An 18,316-nucleotide genomic window follows, 5' to 3' on the forward strand; every position below is an offset into this window, starting at 1 on the left:
ATTTAGGAGCAGAGGGGTTTGTGTGTTTTTAAGGATGAGACATCAAGCCGTTTTTTTTCTTCTCTCAGCCAACATGATAATGACAGGTTTCACAGACAGCAGGGTGCACATCCCTGTCTGCTGCTTCTCCTTCAAAAGGAGCCGCCTGTAGACTGAGTGGGCCTGGAGCCTGCCAAATTACAGTGTGATCCTCCCGCACTTCCCTGTCCCTCTCCTCTCTCTGTCTATCCTTCTCTCACCTTCCACCATTTCCCCTTTCTCTGTCTCTCCCTCCCTCACTTGTCATGTCCCTTTTCTCTGTCTCTATAATCCTCATTAGCTAGCGGTCTTGACCCTCTTTTCTCAGTCGATCTATCCCTCCTGTTCCTGTCCATTTTCTCTCCATCTTCCAGTCCTAAGAGTGATCCCAGCATCCTATGAAATGACCGGGTTCACCTCTGTTAGAAATATTCTAGACTGAAACCCTCCCTGAGGACTTATCATAAGAATCCTGTTAGAGGCTCAATTTCAGAATGACAGGCTAGTAGCCAATCTGTCCTCAGCTAAATCACACATACTACCCACACTGGATTTGCCTGACTGTGTGATAAAATGTCAGAGTTTGCCTCGGGCATTTCAAACCGTCGTCTTCCTGTCTACTTTTCATGCGCCTTGATAACATCTATAGAGCCCATATTACATTATTTGTGGTGGTGAACAGTGGAGGTCCCTACACTATCTAGTTCATTGCTGCTCCATCCCTTCCCTCTCTTCCCCCATCTTGCTCATCCTTGCTTTCTCCATATCTAGCTCATCCCCTCTTTCCCTGTCTGCCTCATCTAACACTTACCCCCCCATATACTCTCCTCCCTCCCCCTCTCCATCATCCCCCATCTACCTCTTCTTACCCCCCCTCCCCTCTCTCCTCTCCCTCTCCTCCTTTTCCGCTCCAGAACTGTCGGATGGCGTTAGTTCCTTTCACGCTCATCGCCTGTAGGAATAACAGCCGTGAACCTCGCCGAACAGCGCCATTCTCCTGCTCCAGTTAGCTCTCCACTCAGCACAGCCTGCCTGCCTCGCAAATACCAACATTATTCATGTTGTGGCCCTTACACAACATAGCCCGCTAAAGGGCAAAGTTAAGCAGACACGAATCCTAATGGAAGAGGTCATGTTCTTGACCTAAACATTTTTAATGTATATTGTATAATTGAGCCTTGATTATTATTAGATAGTGTCACCAACTGTAGCATGGCCCTTTTACTAAAGTAAAGAAAACAGTGTAAGAATGAAGGAGCCATCTATTTACGCCGTCCTATGAAGCCTACAGACTGAACATATACAATGATATAAAAGTGGATCAATATGGAGTAAAATGTTTGTTAAAAAAAAATGTTTTGTTGTAAACTGCATAGTAGTTTTTACTGTGCCAGTACCAGGAGACCATACAGCTTTTTTCTACGACATAGCCTGTGCATGACATTGAAATAATCCTGCATGTCTGCGGCTCTTGTGAGGACAGTTTTGCACCATAGGGAGGATCCAAACCAATGGCAGTGTAATTACCAGTTTGACAAGCTATTCCAGACAAATAAGCAAAACTCTGAACGGAGAAAAGTTTCTCATCACTCAGTCCTTCCTTCCTTCCCGAGCCTGGCGTAGAGGGCTTAGGCTAATCACAGCAGATTAGTGGGAGCTCTGATGGATGCTACGTTACGCTAGCCTGTTAATCATCTATGTGATGATAACCATGAATCATCTTAGAATTATTAGCAATATATTTTTTCCCAATAACAGTTAGATGAAATGACCACAGTAGGCCTATATCAGCAAATATCACAGTTTTGCCTCATTGAGGTCCGTTCGCCTCTGTTTCATCAATGTCACAGTCATGTCTCTGTGTTGATACAGTATGTATAAGCTCTACATATTGAGTGAGGGTTAGGCGACCTGCACAAGCGCTTTAGAGTTGCTGTGATCTCCAGAGAGCCCTGTGATTTAGCTGTGAAATGACAGAGCTCCTGCCTCTTAATGGGTGGGGAGCTAATGACACACTGCCCCAAGCTAACATGACTATTAGTCCAGCTGGGGCTGCAGGAAGGGACAACAACACAATTCTGTCATTACACCCTGGCTGGCTGGAAAATACCTCTAATCAGGTGGGCATGGGCACAGGCTTCATCCAAGCCAGGATGATCCAACTGGTTTCAGTCCCCCCACCCCCCCACCCCTCTCCTCGGTGGTGGCGCATCCCTGACTGGACGTCCCAGACCCAGTCACATTCCTGTGTGCAGCATGTGGAAGGGAGGAATGTAAAAAAACCTCCATGCCTGGTTGGTAGGCTATCCCCAAGTCTGTATTACTGTGATAATCAGACAGACTCAACTTTACAGGCACATAAAAAAAACTAAAAACCTACCTAACTGTCTGAAGTGAACTGACTGACTGAGTTACACAATGACCTGAGAGACAGCAACACCTGTCCTGAGCTGACCTGTCCTGACCTGTCCTGAGCTGACCTGTCCTGAGCTGACCTGAGCTGACCTGACCTGAGCTGAGCTGTCCTGAGCTGACCTGTCCTGAGCTGACCTGAGCTGAGCTGACCTGACCTGAGTGACCTGACCTGAGCTGACCTGTCCTGAGCTGACAGCTGACCTGACCTGACCTGAGCTGATGTCACGTCCTGACCAGTAAAGGGGTTATTTGTTATTTGAGTTTGGTCAGGACGTGGCATGGGGTATTTGTTTTATATGGTTCGGGGTGGTTGTGTACGTAGAGGGGTGTTATATTTATGTATTCCGGGGTTTTTGGTTATTGTTCTATGTTAGTTTATTTCTATGTTCTGTCTAGTCATTTGTATTTACTTACAACTACAACTACCCTACCCTACAACTCATCCAGAACGCCGCAGCCCGTCTGGTGTTCAACCTTCCCAAGTTCTCTCACGTCACCCCGCTCCTCCGCTCTCTCCACTGGCTTCCAGTTGAAGCTCGCATCCGCTACAAGACCATGGTGATTGCCTACGGAGCTGTGAAGGGAACGGCACCTCCATACCTTCAGGCTCTGATCAGGCCCTACACCCAAACAAGGGCACTGCGTTCATCCACCACTGGCCTGCTGGCCCCCCTACCTCTGAGGAAGCACAGTTCCCGCTCAGCCCAGTCAAAACTGTTCGCTGCTCTGGCACCCCAATGGTGGAACAAGCTCCCTCACGACGCCAGGACAGCGGAGTCAATCACCACCTTCCGGAGACACCTGAAACCCCACCTCTTTAAGGAATACCTAGGATAGGATAAAGTAATCCTTGTAACCCCCCCTTAAAATATTTAGATGCACTATTGTAAAGTGGTTGTTCCACTGGATATCATAAGGTGAATGCACCATTTTGTAAGTCGCTCTGGATAAGAGCGTCTGCTAAATGACTTAAATGTAAATGTAATGTATTTCTATGTTTTGCTAATTGGTGTTGGGGCCTTCAGTTGGAGGCAGCTGTCTATCGTTGCCTCTGATTGAAGGTCCTATAATTAGGAGTATGTTTGTTTTGGGGTTTGTGGGAGATTGTTTCTTGTATTGCTGTGTGTTGCCTACAAGACTGTTTTGTCGTCCGTTTATCGGTTTTTTCGTGTTTGTTTTGGATTAATAAAAATGAGCATTCATATACCCGTTGCGCCTTGGTCCATCTATTACGACGACCGTGACAGAATCTCTCACCAACCACGGACCAAGCAGCGGAGGAAGAAGCAACAGGTGGACTATCGGGAGTCGTGGACCTGGGAGGAGATTAAAGCCGGAGTGGGCCCATAGAGGAAGGTGAAAGAGGACCGCGAATATTACAGGGGTACACGGTTCAAACCTGAGAGGCAGTCCCAATAATTTGCTTTGGGGGGGCACACGGGTAGTTTGGCTGGGCGAGGATTAAGCCCCAAGCCAAATCCCCGTGCTTTTTTGAGGCAACCTATGACTGGACAGGCCCCTGTGCTTCGGGGTAATGCGTACTGTGGCGAGGCCAAGTATTTTCAGGCTGGTGTGCGCAGTGCCAGCGCCCCGCATTTGCCAGGGGGAAGTGGGCATCCAGCCAGTAAGGGTGGAGCCAGTACTGCGCTCGAGACCGCCAGTTCGCCTTCACGGTCCAGTGTGTCCTGTTCCCGCTCCTCGCACTAGCCGTGAGGTGCGTGTCTCCAGTCTGGCACATCCCAAGCCAGCACCACGGACCAGGCTTCCAGTGCATCAGCCCAGTCCAGTATGTCCTGTTCCCGCTCCTCGCACTAGCCTTGAGGTGCGTGTCCTCAGTCTGGTACCTCCACTACCAGCACCACGCACTAGGCTTCCTGTGCGTCAGCCCAGTCCCGAGCTTCCGACGACAGTGCCTCGTCCAGAGCGTCCGGCAACGGTGCCTCGTCCAGAGTGTCCGGCAACGGTGCCTCGTCCAGAGTGTCCGGCAACGGTGCCTCGTCCAGAGTGTCCGGCAACGGTGCCTCGTCCAGAGTGTCCGGCAACGGTGCCTCGTCCAGAGTGTCCGGCAACGGTGCCTCGTCCAGAGTGTCCGGCAACGGTGCCTCGTCCAGAGTGTCCGGCAACGGTGCCTCGTCCAGAGTGTCCGGCAACGGTGCCTCGTCCAGAACTTCCGGCAACAGTGCCTCGTCCAGAGTGTCCGGTAACAGTGCCTCGTCCAGAGTGTCCGGCAACAGTACCTCGTCCAGACTGTCCGGAACCAAGAGAGACGGCCCACTGTCCGGAACCAAGAGAGACGGCCCACAGTCCGGAGCTCCCTGAGTCGTCCTACAGTCCGGAGCTCCCAGAGTCGTCCTACAGTCCGGAGCTCCCAGAGTCGTCCTACAGTCCGGAGCTCCCAGAGTACAATCCAGGGTCCTCAGTGACAGGCTTCAGGCAGAGGTATTCAGTGGGGGTGGACTGGTCAGTTAGGGGACTAAGGCCTGAGCCTAAGCCACCTCCACTGTAGGAGGTTTGGGGAGGGGGGGTGTAGCACGGGAGCCGTCGTTGACGGGAGCCATCGGTGACGGCAGCCACCCTCCCTTCCCTCCCTTTAGTTTAGGGGTTTATGTTTTGGGTATTTTTGTTGTCAGGTGCATCCTGGGTCTGCACCTTTGGGGGGGGGGTACTGTGGTAGGTTCGGGTTGTTTTCATGTGTTTGTTTCTTGTATTGCTGTGTGTTGCCTACAAGACTGTTTTGTCGTCCGTTTATCGTTTTATCATTTTTGTTTTGGATTAATAAAAATGAGCATTCACGTACCCGCTGCGCCTTGGTCCATCTATTACGACGACCGTGACAGCTGACCTGACCTGACGTGAGCTGAGCTGACCTGACCTGACGTGAGCTGACCTGACGTGAGCAGACCTGACCTGAGCAGACCTGACCTGAGCAGACCTGACCTGAGTGACCTGAGCTGACCTGAGCTGAGCTGACCTGTCCTGAGCTGACCTGTCCTGAGCTGACCTGTCCTGACCTGAGCTGAGCTGACCTGACCTGAGCTGAGCTGACCTGAGCTGACCTGCTGTTTGCTCTGACTCACTCAGAGAGAAACTATGCTGGGGTTTACTTTACCAGATGGGAGCTTTATCTGAAGAGGTGCAGGACATGAATCCTGGCAGTTGCTAACGCGGATATTATCGTTATCATATACTTTCCCTGTGTTCAGTGACTGAACATGGTTAGAATGGAGGTTCAGGATGATTCCTTGTGAAAATAGATTCAATTAAAAACAAAGTGTTTGTGCCACTTACCAAGATTACTGTCATTCATTCCATCTGTAAAACAAACAGAGAAACAGAACACATATTAATACACAGTAATTAGTATCAACACCATTCAACTCAAATACAAAGAATCACTCTGCCTTTTTCATAGCTTCACAAAAATCTATAGTCTTTCTTGCCAAGACCCATTTTCATTTTCATTAATATTCAGTCAAGCATCTTCTGGCCCCCAATCCCAGCTGATGGGCCATGTTGTGTCTAGCTGTCATGCACAGCATACCACCCGGCCTCTTGGGCAGACAGGCTGGGCCTGTACGGTCTGAGAGCACAGGTACGTAGGCATACACAAGACATAGGTATGCTATGTCTTGGAACATTCAGGAAACTCGAAAGCACAAATTAGTAATATGTGTTCTTGCTCTTTACACGTTCCAATGGAGACGTATCGAAAACTTAGATCACATGAACACAGACTACAGGGGATCAGGGGGAAATATAACACAGGAAAGACAGTGTATAGAGGAATTTACTAAGAAAAAGGATATAGGCCACGCTACAAATAATCTACAGTGCATTCGGAAAGTATTCAGACCCCTTCACCTTTTCCACATTTTGTTACGTTACAGCCTTACTCTAAAATGTATTAAATTGATTTTTTTTCCTTCATCAATCTACACACAATACCCCATAATGACAAAGCAAAAACAGTTTTTTGGACATTTTTGCAAATGTATTCAAAATAAAAAAATGAAATACCTCATTTACATAAGAATTCAGACCCTTTGCTATGAGACTCAGGTGGATCCTGTTTCCATTGATCATCCTTAAGATGTTTCAACAACTTGATTGGAGTCCACATGTGGTAAATTCAATTGATTGGACAGGATTTAGAAAGGCACACACCTGTCAGAAGACACATGTCAGTTGAATGCATTCCGTTGTACAGCAAAAACCAAGCCATGAGGTCAAAGGAACTGTCTGTAGAACTCCAAGACAGGATTGTGTCGAGGCCCAGATCTGGGGATGGGTACCAAAAAATTTATGCAGCTTTGAAGGTCCCCAAGAACACAGTGGCCTCCATCATTCTTAAATGGAAGAAGTTTGGGACCACCAAGACTCTTCCTAGAGCTGGTCGCCCGGCCAAACAGAGCAATCAGGGGAGAAGGGCCTTGGTTAGGGAGATGATCAAGAACCCGATGGTCACTCTGACAGAGCTCCAGAGTTTCTCTGTGGAGATGGGAGAATCTTCCAGAAGTACAACGATCTCTGCAGCACTCAACCAATCAGGCCTTTATGGTAGAGTGGCCAGACGGAAGCCACTCCTCAGTAAAAGGCACATGACAGCTCACTTGAAGTTTGCCAAAAGGCACCTAAAGACTCTCAGACCATGAGTCTGGAGTAAACCTGGCACCATCCCTACGGTGAAGCATGGTGGTGGTATCATTATGCTGTGGGGATGTTTTTCAGAGGCAGGGACTGGGAGACTAGTCAGGATCGAGAGAAAGATGAACAGAGCGAAGTACAGAGAGACCCTTGATGAACTCCTGATACAGAGCGCTCAGAACCTCAGACTGGGGTGACAATTCCCCTTCCAACAGGACAACGACCCTAAGGACACAGCCAAGACAATGCAGGAGTGGCTTCGGAGTGGGCTCTGAATGTCCTTGAGAGGCCCAGCCTGAGCCAAGACTTGAACCCGATCTAACATCTCTGGAGAGACCTGAAAATAGCTGTGCAGCGACGCTCCCCATCCAACCTGACAGAGCTTGAGAGGATCTGCAGAGAAGAACGGGAGAAACTCCCTAAATACAGGTGTGCCAAGCTTGTAGTGTCATACCCAAGAAGACTTGAGGCTGTAATCGCTGCCAAAGGTGCTTCAACAAAGTACTGAGTAAAGGGTCTGAATTCTTATGTAAATGTGATATTATTTTTTTGGGTCATAATGGGGTATTTTGTGTAGATTGATAAGGAAAACAATTCATTTAATCAATTTTAGAATAAGGCTGTACATTTCTTGGAAAAAGTGAAGGGGTCTGAATACTTTCTGAATGCACTGAACATGATAATATAATTACTATTGACTTGCATTTTATTTGTACTATAAATGTTAAAAAGTTAGCATTTGAAACAGTGGCAAGGTGGAGAGAAACAAAATAGTGCAGTTTGAGGCCATGTGGTGGAGAGTGTTGCGGGTGCTGGAGATTGGGGTGTGAGCAGGGGTGATGTTGTGGATGTTTGTATGCTTCTGTATGTTATCATTTTTATTGTAAAGTAAATCATAATAATAAAAAATAAACAGTGGCAAGGTAAACAAAACCAAAGCATGGATTGCTGTCCACTGACTGCTTCCAGGGTAAGGAAAGCAATATATAATTTTGTAATTTGGGTGAACTATCCATTTAATATTGAGAGGTGAAAAATGTCACCTAATAACAGTAACAGGACCATCTAGTGGTCCAAACCTGGTAATAGCAGGATGTATAAATGGTACATAAACCTAACAACTTAATTGACTAATTTCTTTGAATAGGTGAAAATAACCAAATTCCCTGGGAATACATTACATGGTATGAAGAAACAATACTCCAAGCTGCAGCACCATATTACTTGTCAGACATAGAGAACGGACACTGTATATTGGTTGTTGGGTTGAGATTGGCGTGGGGTGTGGGGGATCTGTGGGTGACTTTTAACATTTTTATTTATTGAATATTATATGAATCCTATAAATGATATATTAATTTCTCCGACATCAAAAACTATTTCAACAAAATAATGTTGCAGGAATGCTTATCTTATCTGTTTCAAACTGCAGAAACCATTTTATAAAAATCAGAGAGGGTGGGTGTCATGGCTTGCTGAAATGACATGGAACGACCCAAGAGAAAGGTGAATGGTATGACAAAGAGGCTGAGCAGAGATAGTTGACTGTTATAATGACTGAGCCTATGAGCTCTGCTTGACCACCTTACTCAGGCTTGCTGCCCCTTAACCCTCTATTAGTGGTCCAGAGAAATAGTACTGACATCCTCACACTAACCACTGGAGACAGGTCAGCCTTAAAAGGCAGAAATGGTGACATCACCCACCCGAACACAGAACAACAAAATAGGCCATAGCTGTTTAGTTCTTTAGGCTACAAATTAGACTCAATATGTCACAGAGCATCAAATCACAGAGACAGGGCTATGGAAATGAATGCTGACTGCACTGACTTCCTTTCTCCTCTTCTTTATGCTTGTTTGGTTTATTCTGTTTTTGTCGGTGGGAAACAGAATTTATACAAATTTGCATCAAAGTGGAAAATAAGGGATTGGGGGAGTATCGAGTGGAATGGATGATTTATGGAAGAAGCTGTATTATAAATGGGTCCTGTTCAGCCACGAGAGAGAGAGAGAGAGAGAGAGAGAGAGAGAGAGAGAGGGAGAAATGGGAGTGAGAGAGAGAGAGAGAGAGAGAAAATGGGAGTGAGAGAGAGAGCGAGAGAGAGACAGAGAGAGAGGGAGAAATGGGAGTGAGAGAGAGAGAGAGAGAGAGAGAGAGAGAGAGAGAGAGGGAGAAATGGGAGTGAGAGAGAGAGAGAGAGAGAGAGAGAGAGAGAGAGAGAAATGGGAGTGAGAGAGAGAGAAAAATGGGAGTGAGAGAGAGAGCGAGAAATGGGAGTGAGAGAGAGAGCGAGAAATGGGAGTGAGAGAGAGGCAAGAAGTAGTGAGGAGTGGGACTATGTGGATGGTGAAGAGACACACTAAAAATATTTGTCATATAAATTATTCCTAGCTACTTCCATTATCGCGTATCAAAGCATCAATTAATTATTCCAATGGCCTCTTGTGAACATTTGCACTGCAAGTGCAACAGCTCCTCTTCCATACAAAGAGGCACAGGCAGAATAGGCAAACTCCTCATGATGCTAAATATGATTGATTAAATGATTAAATATTAGTTTTTTGTAAGATTAATTTTTATTAGATTTTTGACAATACAAAACATACACATACAAACGACAACATACAGACGCACACACACATCCACAACATCACCCCTGCCCAGACGGACCTGCTCACACCCCCATCTCGAGGACCCGCATCACTCTCCGCCTCAAACTGCACCATTTTGTTTCTCTCCGTCTCCCACGCACTTTCAACATTTAGATAATGAAGCATTTGACCTTTCTATTGTGTTAACGATGGGGGACTGGTTGATTTCCAGTTTTTAAGTATACGGTTTTTCAAGATGATTGACGAGAAAAGTATCGCTCAACCCATCTCACTGCACACTCATGCCATGTATTGAAATATTTAATGTAAACCTTGAACCATTATAAACCATATAAACCTTGAACCATATTAATTCATTACAAGATGTATTTATATTTCTGATATCAGAACACTACTTATTCCATTTTCCCCTCTCATGTGAAACAAATAACAGTTGTAAAAAGATGTGGAAAAGAGAAGAGGGAGAAAGAAAGAAAGCCAGAGGAGATGAGAGTAGGGCTAGGAAAAGAATGGGAGGGATTGGAAGAAAATAAAAGAGTGGGGGTGAGTATGGAAGAGAGAACAGAGTGAAAAGGGAGTGTCCCCCCTAAAGACCTCTTTCTCAGACCTCCAGTTAGTGACTAGAGGCTAAAAATATACTCTTCATGTTGAGCCACTCGGCTTCCCCAAACCATCTCAATAATTCACAGGCTACATGAGGGGAGGATCTCTGTAACACAATGCAGTACAATAACCCCAGGAACCAACAAAGACTTCACACAATGACCAACCGTCTCATTACAAACATAAAAGTGAAGGGAATGCGTATTTCATTGGTTGGGTTGGCTTCCCTTTCTTGGGCCTCTAAATGTGCACTGTGGAAGACTCAACCACATGAAGCAAGCCCAGACAGAATATCTCCTCCCATTCTGATGTAAACCATGCAGTGACTAAATGTGTCCTGCTGAAGGGGTAAAAAATATCGGTTTGGTTCTTTTCAGCTTTGTTAGATATATATTTTTGGAGAAGGGATGTTAAGTGTGTATGCTGAGGATCAGGTATGAGCTCAGAATAAGGCAGGTATAGGGCCAGAGATAAGTCAGGTGTGGGGCCAGAGTAAGTCAGGTGTGGGGCCAGAGATAAGTCAGGTGTGGGGCCAGAGTAAGTCAGGTGTGGGGCCAGAAGTAAGTCAGGTGTGGGGCCAGAGTAAGTCAGGTGTGGGGCCAGACTAAGGCAGGTGTGGGGCCAGACGTAAGAACGGTATAGGGCCAGACTAAGTCAGGTGTGGGGCCAGAGTAAGTCAGGTGTGGGGCCAGAGTAAGTCAGGTGTGGGGCCAGAGTAAGTCAGGTGTGGGGCCAGAAGTAAGGCAGGTATGGGGCCAGAGTAAGTCAGGTGTGGGGCCAGAAGTAAGGCAGGTATAGGGCCAGAGTAAGTCGGGTGTGGGGCCAGAGTAAGTCAGGTGTTGGGCCAGAAGTAAGGCAGGTATAGGGCAAGAGTAAGTCGGGTGTGGGGCCAGAGTAGGTCAGGTGTGGGGCCAGAACTAAGGCAGGTATAGGGCCAGAGTAAGTCAGGTGTGGGGGCAGATTAAGTCAGGTGTGGGGCCAGAAGTAAGTCAGGTGTGGGGCCAGGAGTAAGTTGGGTGTGGGGCCAGAGTAAGTTGGGTGAGGGGCCAGAGTAAGTCGGGTGTAGGGCCAGAGTAAGTCGGGTGTGGGGCCAGAGTAAGTCAGGTGTGGGGCCAGAGTAAGTCAGGTGTGGGGCCAGAAGTAAGGCAGGTATAGGGCCAGAATAAGTCGGGTGTGGGGCCAGAGGTAAGTCAGGTGTGGGGCCAGAGTAAGTCAGGTGTGGGGCCAGAGTAAGTCAGGTGTGGGGCCAGAAGTAAGTCAGGTGTGGGGCCAGGAGTAAGTTGGGTGTGGGGCCAGAGTAAGTCGGGTGTGGTGCCAGAGTAAGTCGGGTGTGGTGCCAGAAGTAAGGCAGGTATAGGGCCAGAGTAAGTCAGGTGTGGGGCCAGAATAAGCCAGGTGTGGGGCCAGAGTAAGTCAGGTGTTGGGCCAGAAGTAAGGCAAGGAATTAGGCCAGAGTAAGTCAGGTCTGGGACCAGAAGTAAGGCAGGTATAGGGCCAGAGTAAGTCAGGTGTGGGGCCAGAATAAGCCAGGTGTGGGGCCAGAGTAAGTCAGGTGTTGGGCCAGAAGTAAGGCAAGGAATAGGGCCAGAGTAAGTCAGGTCTGGGACCACAAGTAAGGCAGGTATAGCGCTAGAGTAAGTCGGGTGTGGGGCCAGAGTAAGTCAGGTGTGGGGCCAGAAGTAAGTCAGGTGTGGGGCCAGAAGTAAGTCAGGTGTGGGGCCAGAAGTAAGTCAGGTGTGGGGCCAGAAGTAAGTCAGGTGTTGGGCCAGAAGTAAGACAGGTATAGGGCCAGACTAAGTCAGGTGTGGGGCCAGAGATAAGTCAGGTGTGGGGCCAAAAGTAAGGCAGGTATAGGGACAGAGTAAGTCAGGTGTGGGGCCAGATTAAGTCAGGTGTGGGGCCAGAGTAAGTCGGGTGTTGGGCCAGAAGTAAGGCAGGTATAGGGGCAGAGTAAGTCAGGTGTGGGGCCAGAGAAAATCAGGTGTGGGGCCAGAATAAGTCAGGTGTGGGGCCAGAGTAAGTCAGGTGTGGGGCCAGAGTAAGTCAGGTGTGGGGCCAGAGTAAGTCGGGTGTGGGGCCAGAGTAAGTCAGGTGTGGGGCCAGGGAAAGTCAGGGATGGGGCCAAAAGTAAGACAGGTATAGGGCCAGAGTAAGTCAGGTGTGGGGCCAGAGTAAGTCAGGTGTGGGGCCAGGGTAAGTCAGGGATGGGGCCAAAAGTAAGACAGGTATAGGGCCAGAGTAAGTCAGGTGTGGGGCCAGAGTAAGTCAGGTGTGGGGCCAGGGTAAGTCAGGGATGGGGCCAAAAGTAAGACAGGTATAGGGCCAGAGTAAGTCAGGTGTGGGGCCAGAGTAAGTCAGGTGTGGGGCCAGGGTAAGTCAGGTGTGGGGCCAGAAGTAAGGCAGGTATAGGGCCAGAGTAAGTCATGTGTGGGGCCAGAGTAAGTCAGGTGTGGGGCCAGAATAAGGCAGGTATAGGGTCAGAGTAAGTCAGGTGTGTTTTTTGCTGTTGTTTTATTTCTTTACCTACCTATTATTCACCTAATACCTTTTTTGCACTATTGGTTAGAGCCTGTAAGTAAGCATTTCACTGTAAGGTCTACACCTGTTGTATTGAGCGCACGTGACAAATAAACTTTGGTTTGATTTGGAGCCAGAGTAAGTCAGGTATAGGGCCAGAAAAGGGAATTATAGGGCCAAAGTAAGGCAGGTATGGGGCCAGAGTAAGTAAGTATGGTAGGGGTTGGATGAGTGGGGAGTGAGTACATGTCCTAGGGCAGGCCGGGCATGTTCAGACACCTCTGTGAGGTCTGCAGTGTTTGGTCTGGCTCTGCTCTGTTGCACATCAACAACACCCTGCAACAGGATCTGAGGGCTAAAGGCCTGTCACCACAGCTCTTCAGGGACATCCTGTCATGGTGCTCCCCTCGGGCCCCTGGGGACGTTCAGTTACCCTGACCCCACTCGTTGGGTCCTGGAGGGTGGGGGGAGGTCCTCTCCCTGTGTCCCTGTTCACCCCACTGTGAGTGAACGCACCAGGCCAGGACTCATAGAGCAGCCCTAATCTGACACCCAACCCCAGCCAATCATAAGAAGCCAAGAGTCCAAAGTGAAGTTCAAAGAGCCGAGCAGCACACACCAACACAGGAGATCAAATGGTTGCACCACCTCGACATCCAGCCCTGCCATTTGAGCCCTGCTCCGTTTTTAACACTGTGAAGGTCGATCACTGCACTAATATCAACATCCTCCGAGATAAGTCTTCTCCTTCAACTCCCATTCCAAGAGAGGGCTAGTGACTATTACTAAATTGACTCAAAGATAGTTACCAAACAAGTGAGAAATAAGACAAAACAAGGGGTTAGATTTGGGACAAAAACTATCCAATCAAACCCTCAAAACACCAACAATTATTTAACCACTCTGGTGAAATAGTTGCTGAAGTGTAAAAGGGATCTACGAAAAAGGACAGATTATGGACTGTGACTTTTACATGTTATACACTACATGACCAAAAGAATGTAGACACTTGCTCGTCGAACATCTCATTCCAAAATCATGGCCATTAATATGGAGTTGGTTCCCCCTTTGCTGCTATAACAGCCTCCACTCTTCTGGGAAGGCTTTCCAGTAGATGTTGGTACATTGCTGTGGGGACTTGCTTCCATTCAGCCGCAGGAACATTAGTGAGGTCGGTCACAGATGTTGGGCGATTAGGCCTGGCACGAAGTCGGTGTTCCAATTCATCCCAAAGTTGTTCGATAGGGTTGAGGTCAGGGTTCTGTGCAGGCCAGTCAAGTTCTTCCACACCGATCTAAAAAAAAAACATTTTCTGCATGGACCTTGCGTTGTGCACGGGGGCATTGTCATGTTGAAACAGGAAAGAGCCTTCCCCAAACTTTTGCAACAAAGTTGGAAGCACAGAATCATCTAGAATGTCATTGCATGCTGTAGCGTTAAGATTTTCCTTCACTGGAACTAAGGGGCCTAGCTTGAACCATGAAAAACAACCCCACACCATTATTCCTCCTCCACCAAACTCTACAGTTGGCACTATGCATTGGGGCAGGTAGTGTTCTCCTGGCAACCGCCAAGCCCAGATTCGTTCATCAGACTGCCAGATGGTGAGGCGTGATTCATCACTCCAGAGAACGCGTTTCCACTACTCCAAACCCATTTCATGAAGCTCCGATGAACGGTTCTTGTGCTGAAGTTGCTTCCAGAGGCAGTTTGGAACTCAGTAGTGAGTGTTGCAACCGAGGACAGACGATTTTTACACGCTATGCGCTTCAGCACTTGGTGGTCCCGTTCTGTGAGCTTGTGTGGCCTACCACTTCACGGTGGAGCCGTTGTTGCTCCTAGACGTTTCCACTTCACAATAACAGCACTTACCGTTGACCGGTGCAGCTCCAGCAGGGCAGAAATTTGACGAACTGACTTGTTGGAAAGGTGGCATCCTATGACGGTGCCACATTGAAAGTCACTGAGCTCTTCAGTAAGAGCATTCTACTGCCAATGTTTGTCTATGAAGATTGCATGGCTGTGTGCTCGATTTTACACACCTGTCAGCAATGGGTGTGGCTGAAATAGCCAACTCCACTAATTTGAAGGGGTGTCCACATACTTTTGTATATATAGTGTATTTGGAAATGCATTCCTATAATTATGTGCTCATTGTTATGCTGGCCTCTTTGGATTTACAATAACACACATTAATGACACTTACTGGAAATGAGGGAAACGTTTTCATTTAAACAAGGTAGAAGATAGTTTTATATTATTTCTCACGAGGGTTTTTAATGCCACTGCAATTATAACAGATGCCCTTATCAGTGCTGCCTCAAATACTTGATGGAGTTTGCCATCACACAATGAATGGAAAATATACTTCAAAGGCCAGAAGCATCTAATCTCCTCCACTCTCTCTACACGCTGCACATTGACTATGATAATAAGAGCCTGCCTTTCTGACGTTCTTAGGGATCTCAACCAAGTCTCTCTCTCTCTCGTTGTACTGCAGTGTGAGAGAATCTCTGCAACAGTGGTACTGCATATCTGTTGAACACATCCCACTCTTATGTAAAAGCCCTATTTTACAACGTTAAACACACACACACACGCGAGTGCGCCTGCACTGCCACAACTGACAGCCCAGTGACCTAGTTTCCCCCGTGGCCCAGGAAGAGCAGGCATGACTCTCTCAGATCTGCTGTGGTCAGAAAACCCTGCTGGGACCATCCATTCAGATGGCCAATGAATACACAGAGGACACGTCCACGATTTGAACCTCAACAGAGACGTACTGCACCTTTCCCTGAAACACACAACTCAGTGTGATGCAACATGGGCAATGTGTGATCCAGCAGCACTCTCTAACCCATATCCCCACATCCACAAAAAAATGCTTTGATGTATCAAAGAGGACATGGTGTACAGAGCATCCCCATAAAACATGAGATGTGTGTTCGTATGTGTGTTCATTAGGAGTGTGTGTGTGTGTTCATTGGGAATGTGTGTGTGTGTCTGTGTATAGGGCCGGGACGATACCAAATCAAATCAAATCAAACGTTATTAGTCACATGCGCCGAATACAACAGTGAAATGCTTACTTACAAGCCCCTAACCAACAATGCAGTTTAAAAATACAAATAAGAATAAGAAATAAAAGGAACAAGTAATTAAAAGAGCAGCAGTAAAATAACAATAGCGAGACTGTATACAGGAGGTATCGGTACAGAGTCAATGTGCGGGGTCACCGATTAGTCGAGGTAATTGAGGTAATATGTACATACAGGTAGAGTTATTAAAGTGACTACTACCAGTATTGCGATACTCGTTAGTATCGTGGCAAGGAAACTTCTTTAGGAAAACAGTCCTAATGTTGGAAGCAAACATCATCATGTCGTCTTCCAGAGTTACATGTATTTATTTTCCAAACTAAAGCACACAGTATAGATGTATTTTTTAACCCCCTTTTTTCTCCCCAATTTCGTGGTATCCAATTGGTAGTTACAGTCTTGTCTCATCGCTGCAACTCCTGTACGGACTCGGGAGAGGCGAAGGTCGAGAGCCATGCGTCCTCCGAAACACAACCCATCCAAGCCGCACTGCTTCTTGACACAATGCCCATCCAACCCGGAAGCCAGCCGCACCAATGTGTCGGAGGAAACACCGTACACCTGGCGACCTGGTCAGCGTGCACTGCGCCCGGCCCGCCACAGGAGTCGCTAGTGCGCGATGAGACAAGGATATCCCTGCCGGCCAAACCCTACCTAACCCAGACGACACTGGGCCAATTGTGCGCTGCCCCGTGGACCTCCCGGTCGCGGCGGGCTGCGACAGAGCCTGGGCTCGAACCCAAAGCACACAATATTTTACATACAGCAGGTTTTTAAAGGACCTAATAGTTTGGTCTGATTTGTGTTTACATTTTTTACATGGATAAAAAAAATGGTGATACTGGTATCGTCCCTATGTGTGTGTTTGTGTGTGTGCGAATGTGAGTGCGAGCGGGTGTGTGTGTGCATGCTCACGCTAGCGTGTTTTTGTGCTATACCGTAGGTTCCATGTGAGCTGTAGGATGGCGTGTGGCAGTAAGCAGCTAGGGCCAGGCAGCACAGAGAGCCTGTCCAGGTCTGTGTTTAGTCTGATGGAGGGCAGGTCGAGGACAGGCCTGTCATCAGAGGCACAGCTGCAGGACGTGCTCCCCCTCCCCTCCCCATCGGCCCCCATGCCTCAGATCTGTACCAGAGGTTCTCTGAACATGTGAAAATCACGCTAGCTCATCAGAGGAATATATAAGAGAAACATTGATAAATAGCATGGATAGGAAACAGAGGTGCAGTCATATCCATGTAGATGAAAATATCGGGCGATTCCATACCAGCATGGGCCAAAAATATTTTTGGTATCTCCAAATGTTCTGGCAAATCGTCACACAGCAACTTCATTGGGAGGAAGGATGTTTGATATGCTTTTTACGTTTGTAACACAAACCATTATTGGGAAAATCATGTTGAAAGTGGCCATTTTAGGTATTTTTAGACATATACAAGCCTCCGGTAAGACCCAATGGTCCGTGAACCGTACATGACACCAGTGGAGGCTGCTGAGGGGAGGATGTCTCATAACAATAGCTGGAACGGAGCAAATAGAATGGCATCAAACACCTGGAAACCACGCATGAGCACCGCCAACACAGTGAATGTGAAAATGGATTCAAAGGGAAGTCCCTCTGCTGTTGATTTGCTGAATGTGCAATCCTACAGGAGGGCTGTGATTGGTTAATGACCTATAATGTGCATTTCTATGTATAAAATGTATAACTTCTTTAAAAATAGCAGAGAGCCCACTCTGGAAATGTGATGTTTGAAGAGTATATTGTTTCAAACAATATGTCAAAAAAATAAGCAAAATCAGAATGGGGACTTAAAAAAAATAGAATTGAATGTGATTTTTTCCCCCTGTCAGAATTGACATAATCCATATTTTAGAGCACACTATAAAGAGTATGATGACACCACGGTGTTGTCTGTACCATGTACCACAAGAGGCATGTATACAGTAAGTCTAAAAAGGGCGCAAAATGGCCACTTTCGTCATGATTTTCTCAAAAACCATTTGTGACACAAATGTAAAAAGCATGTTAAATATCCTTCCTCCTAATGAAGTTTCTATGTGAAAATTTGAAAAAAATATTTGCAGGCCATGCTGCCTTGGAATCGCCCGATATGTTAATGTAGGTTACAGAAAATAGACTGATGCAATCATGCTCATAAAACCACTGTGCTGAAATAGCTTTCATCGTCATTGGGATGTAGGGCTGTCTCAGATGGTACTGATGTCAGTCTTGTGTCCTAGACACACACCTACACACACACACGCACGAACACACAGCCATGGCTCCCAAACTCTGACTAAATGTAAAAACATTGAAAGACAGTCATTCTCAGCCATCACCGGCACCATGAATCAATATTTCCACCTCAGTGTAAGAACACTCTCCGACAGAAACAATGGGTCAT

At 47.2% G+C, this 18,316-nt stretch overlaps 1 protein-coding gene across 1 annotated transcript in view; it reads right to left on the reverse strand.

Annotated features, from left to right (window-relative positions):
* The window catches only part of LOC106579986 (nuclear receptor subfamily 6 group A member 1-A), a 104,886-nt gene that overhangs the window by 44,980 nt on the left and 41,590 nt on the right, over positions 1-18,316 (reverse strand). Inside the window, exon 3 of the mRNA XM_014160476.2 lies at positions 5,722-5,745. Within this exon, the coding sequence (XP_014015951.1) occupies positions 5,722-5,745 (24 nt within the window). The remainder of the gene's footprint in view (positions 1-5,721; positions 5,746-18,316) is intronic.

Source organism: Salmo salar, chromosome ssa20, assembly GCF_905237065.1.
Source record: "Salmo salar chromosome ssa20, Ssal_v3.1, whole genome shotgun sequence".
In the NCBI taxonomy this organism is placed as follows: Eukaryota; Metazoa; Chordata; class Actinopteri; order Salmoniformes; family Salmonidae; genus Salmo; species Salmo salar.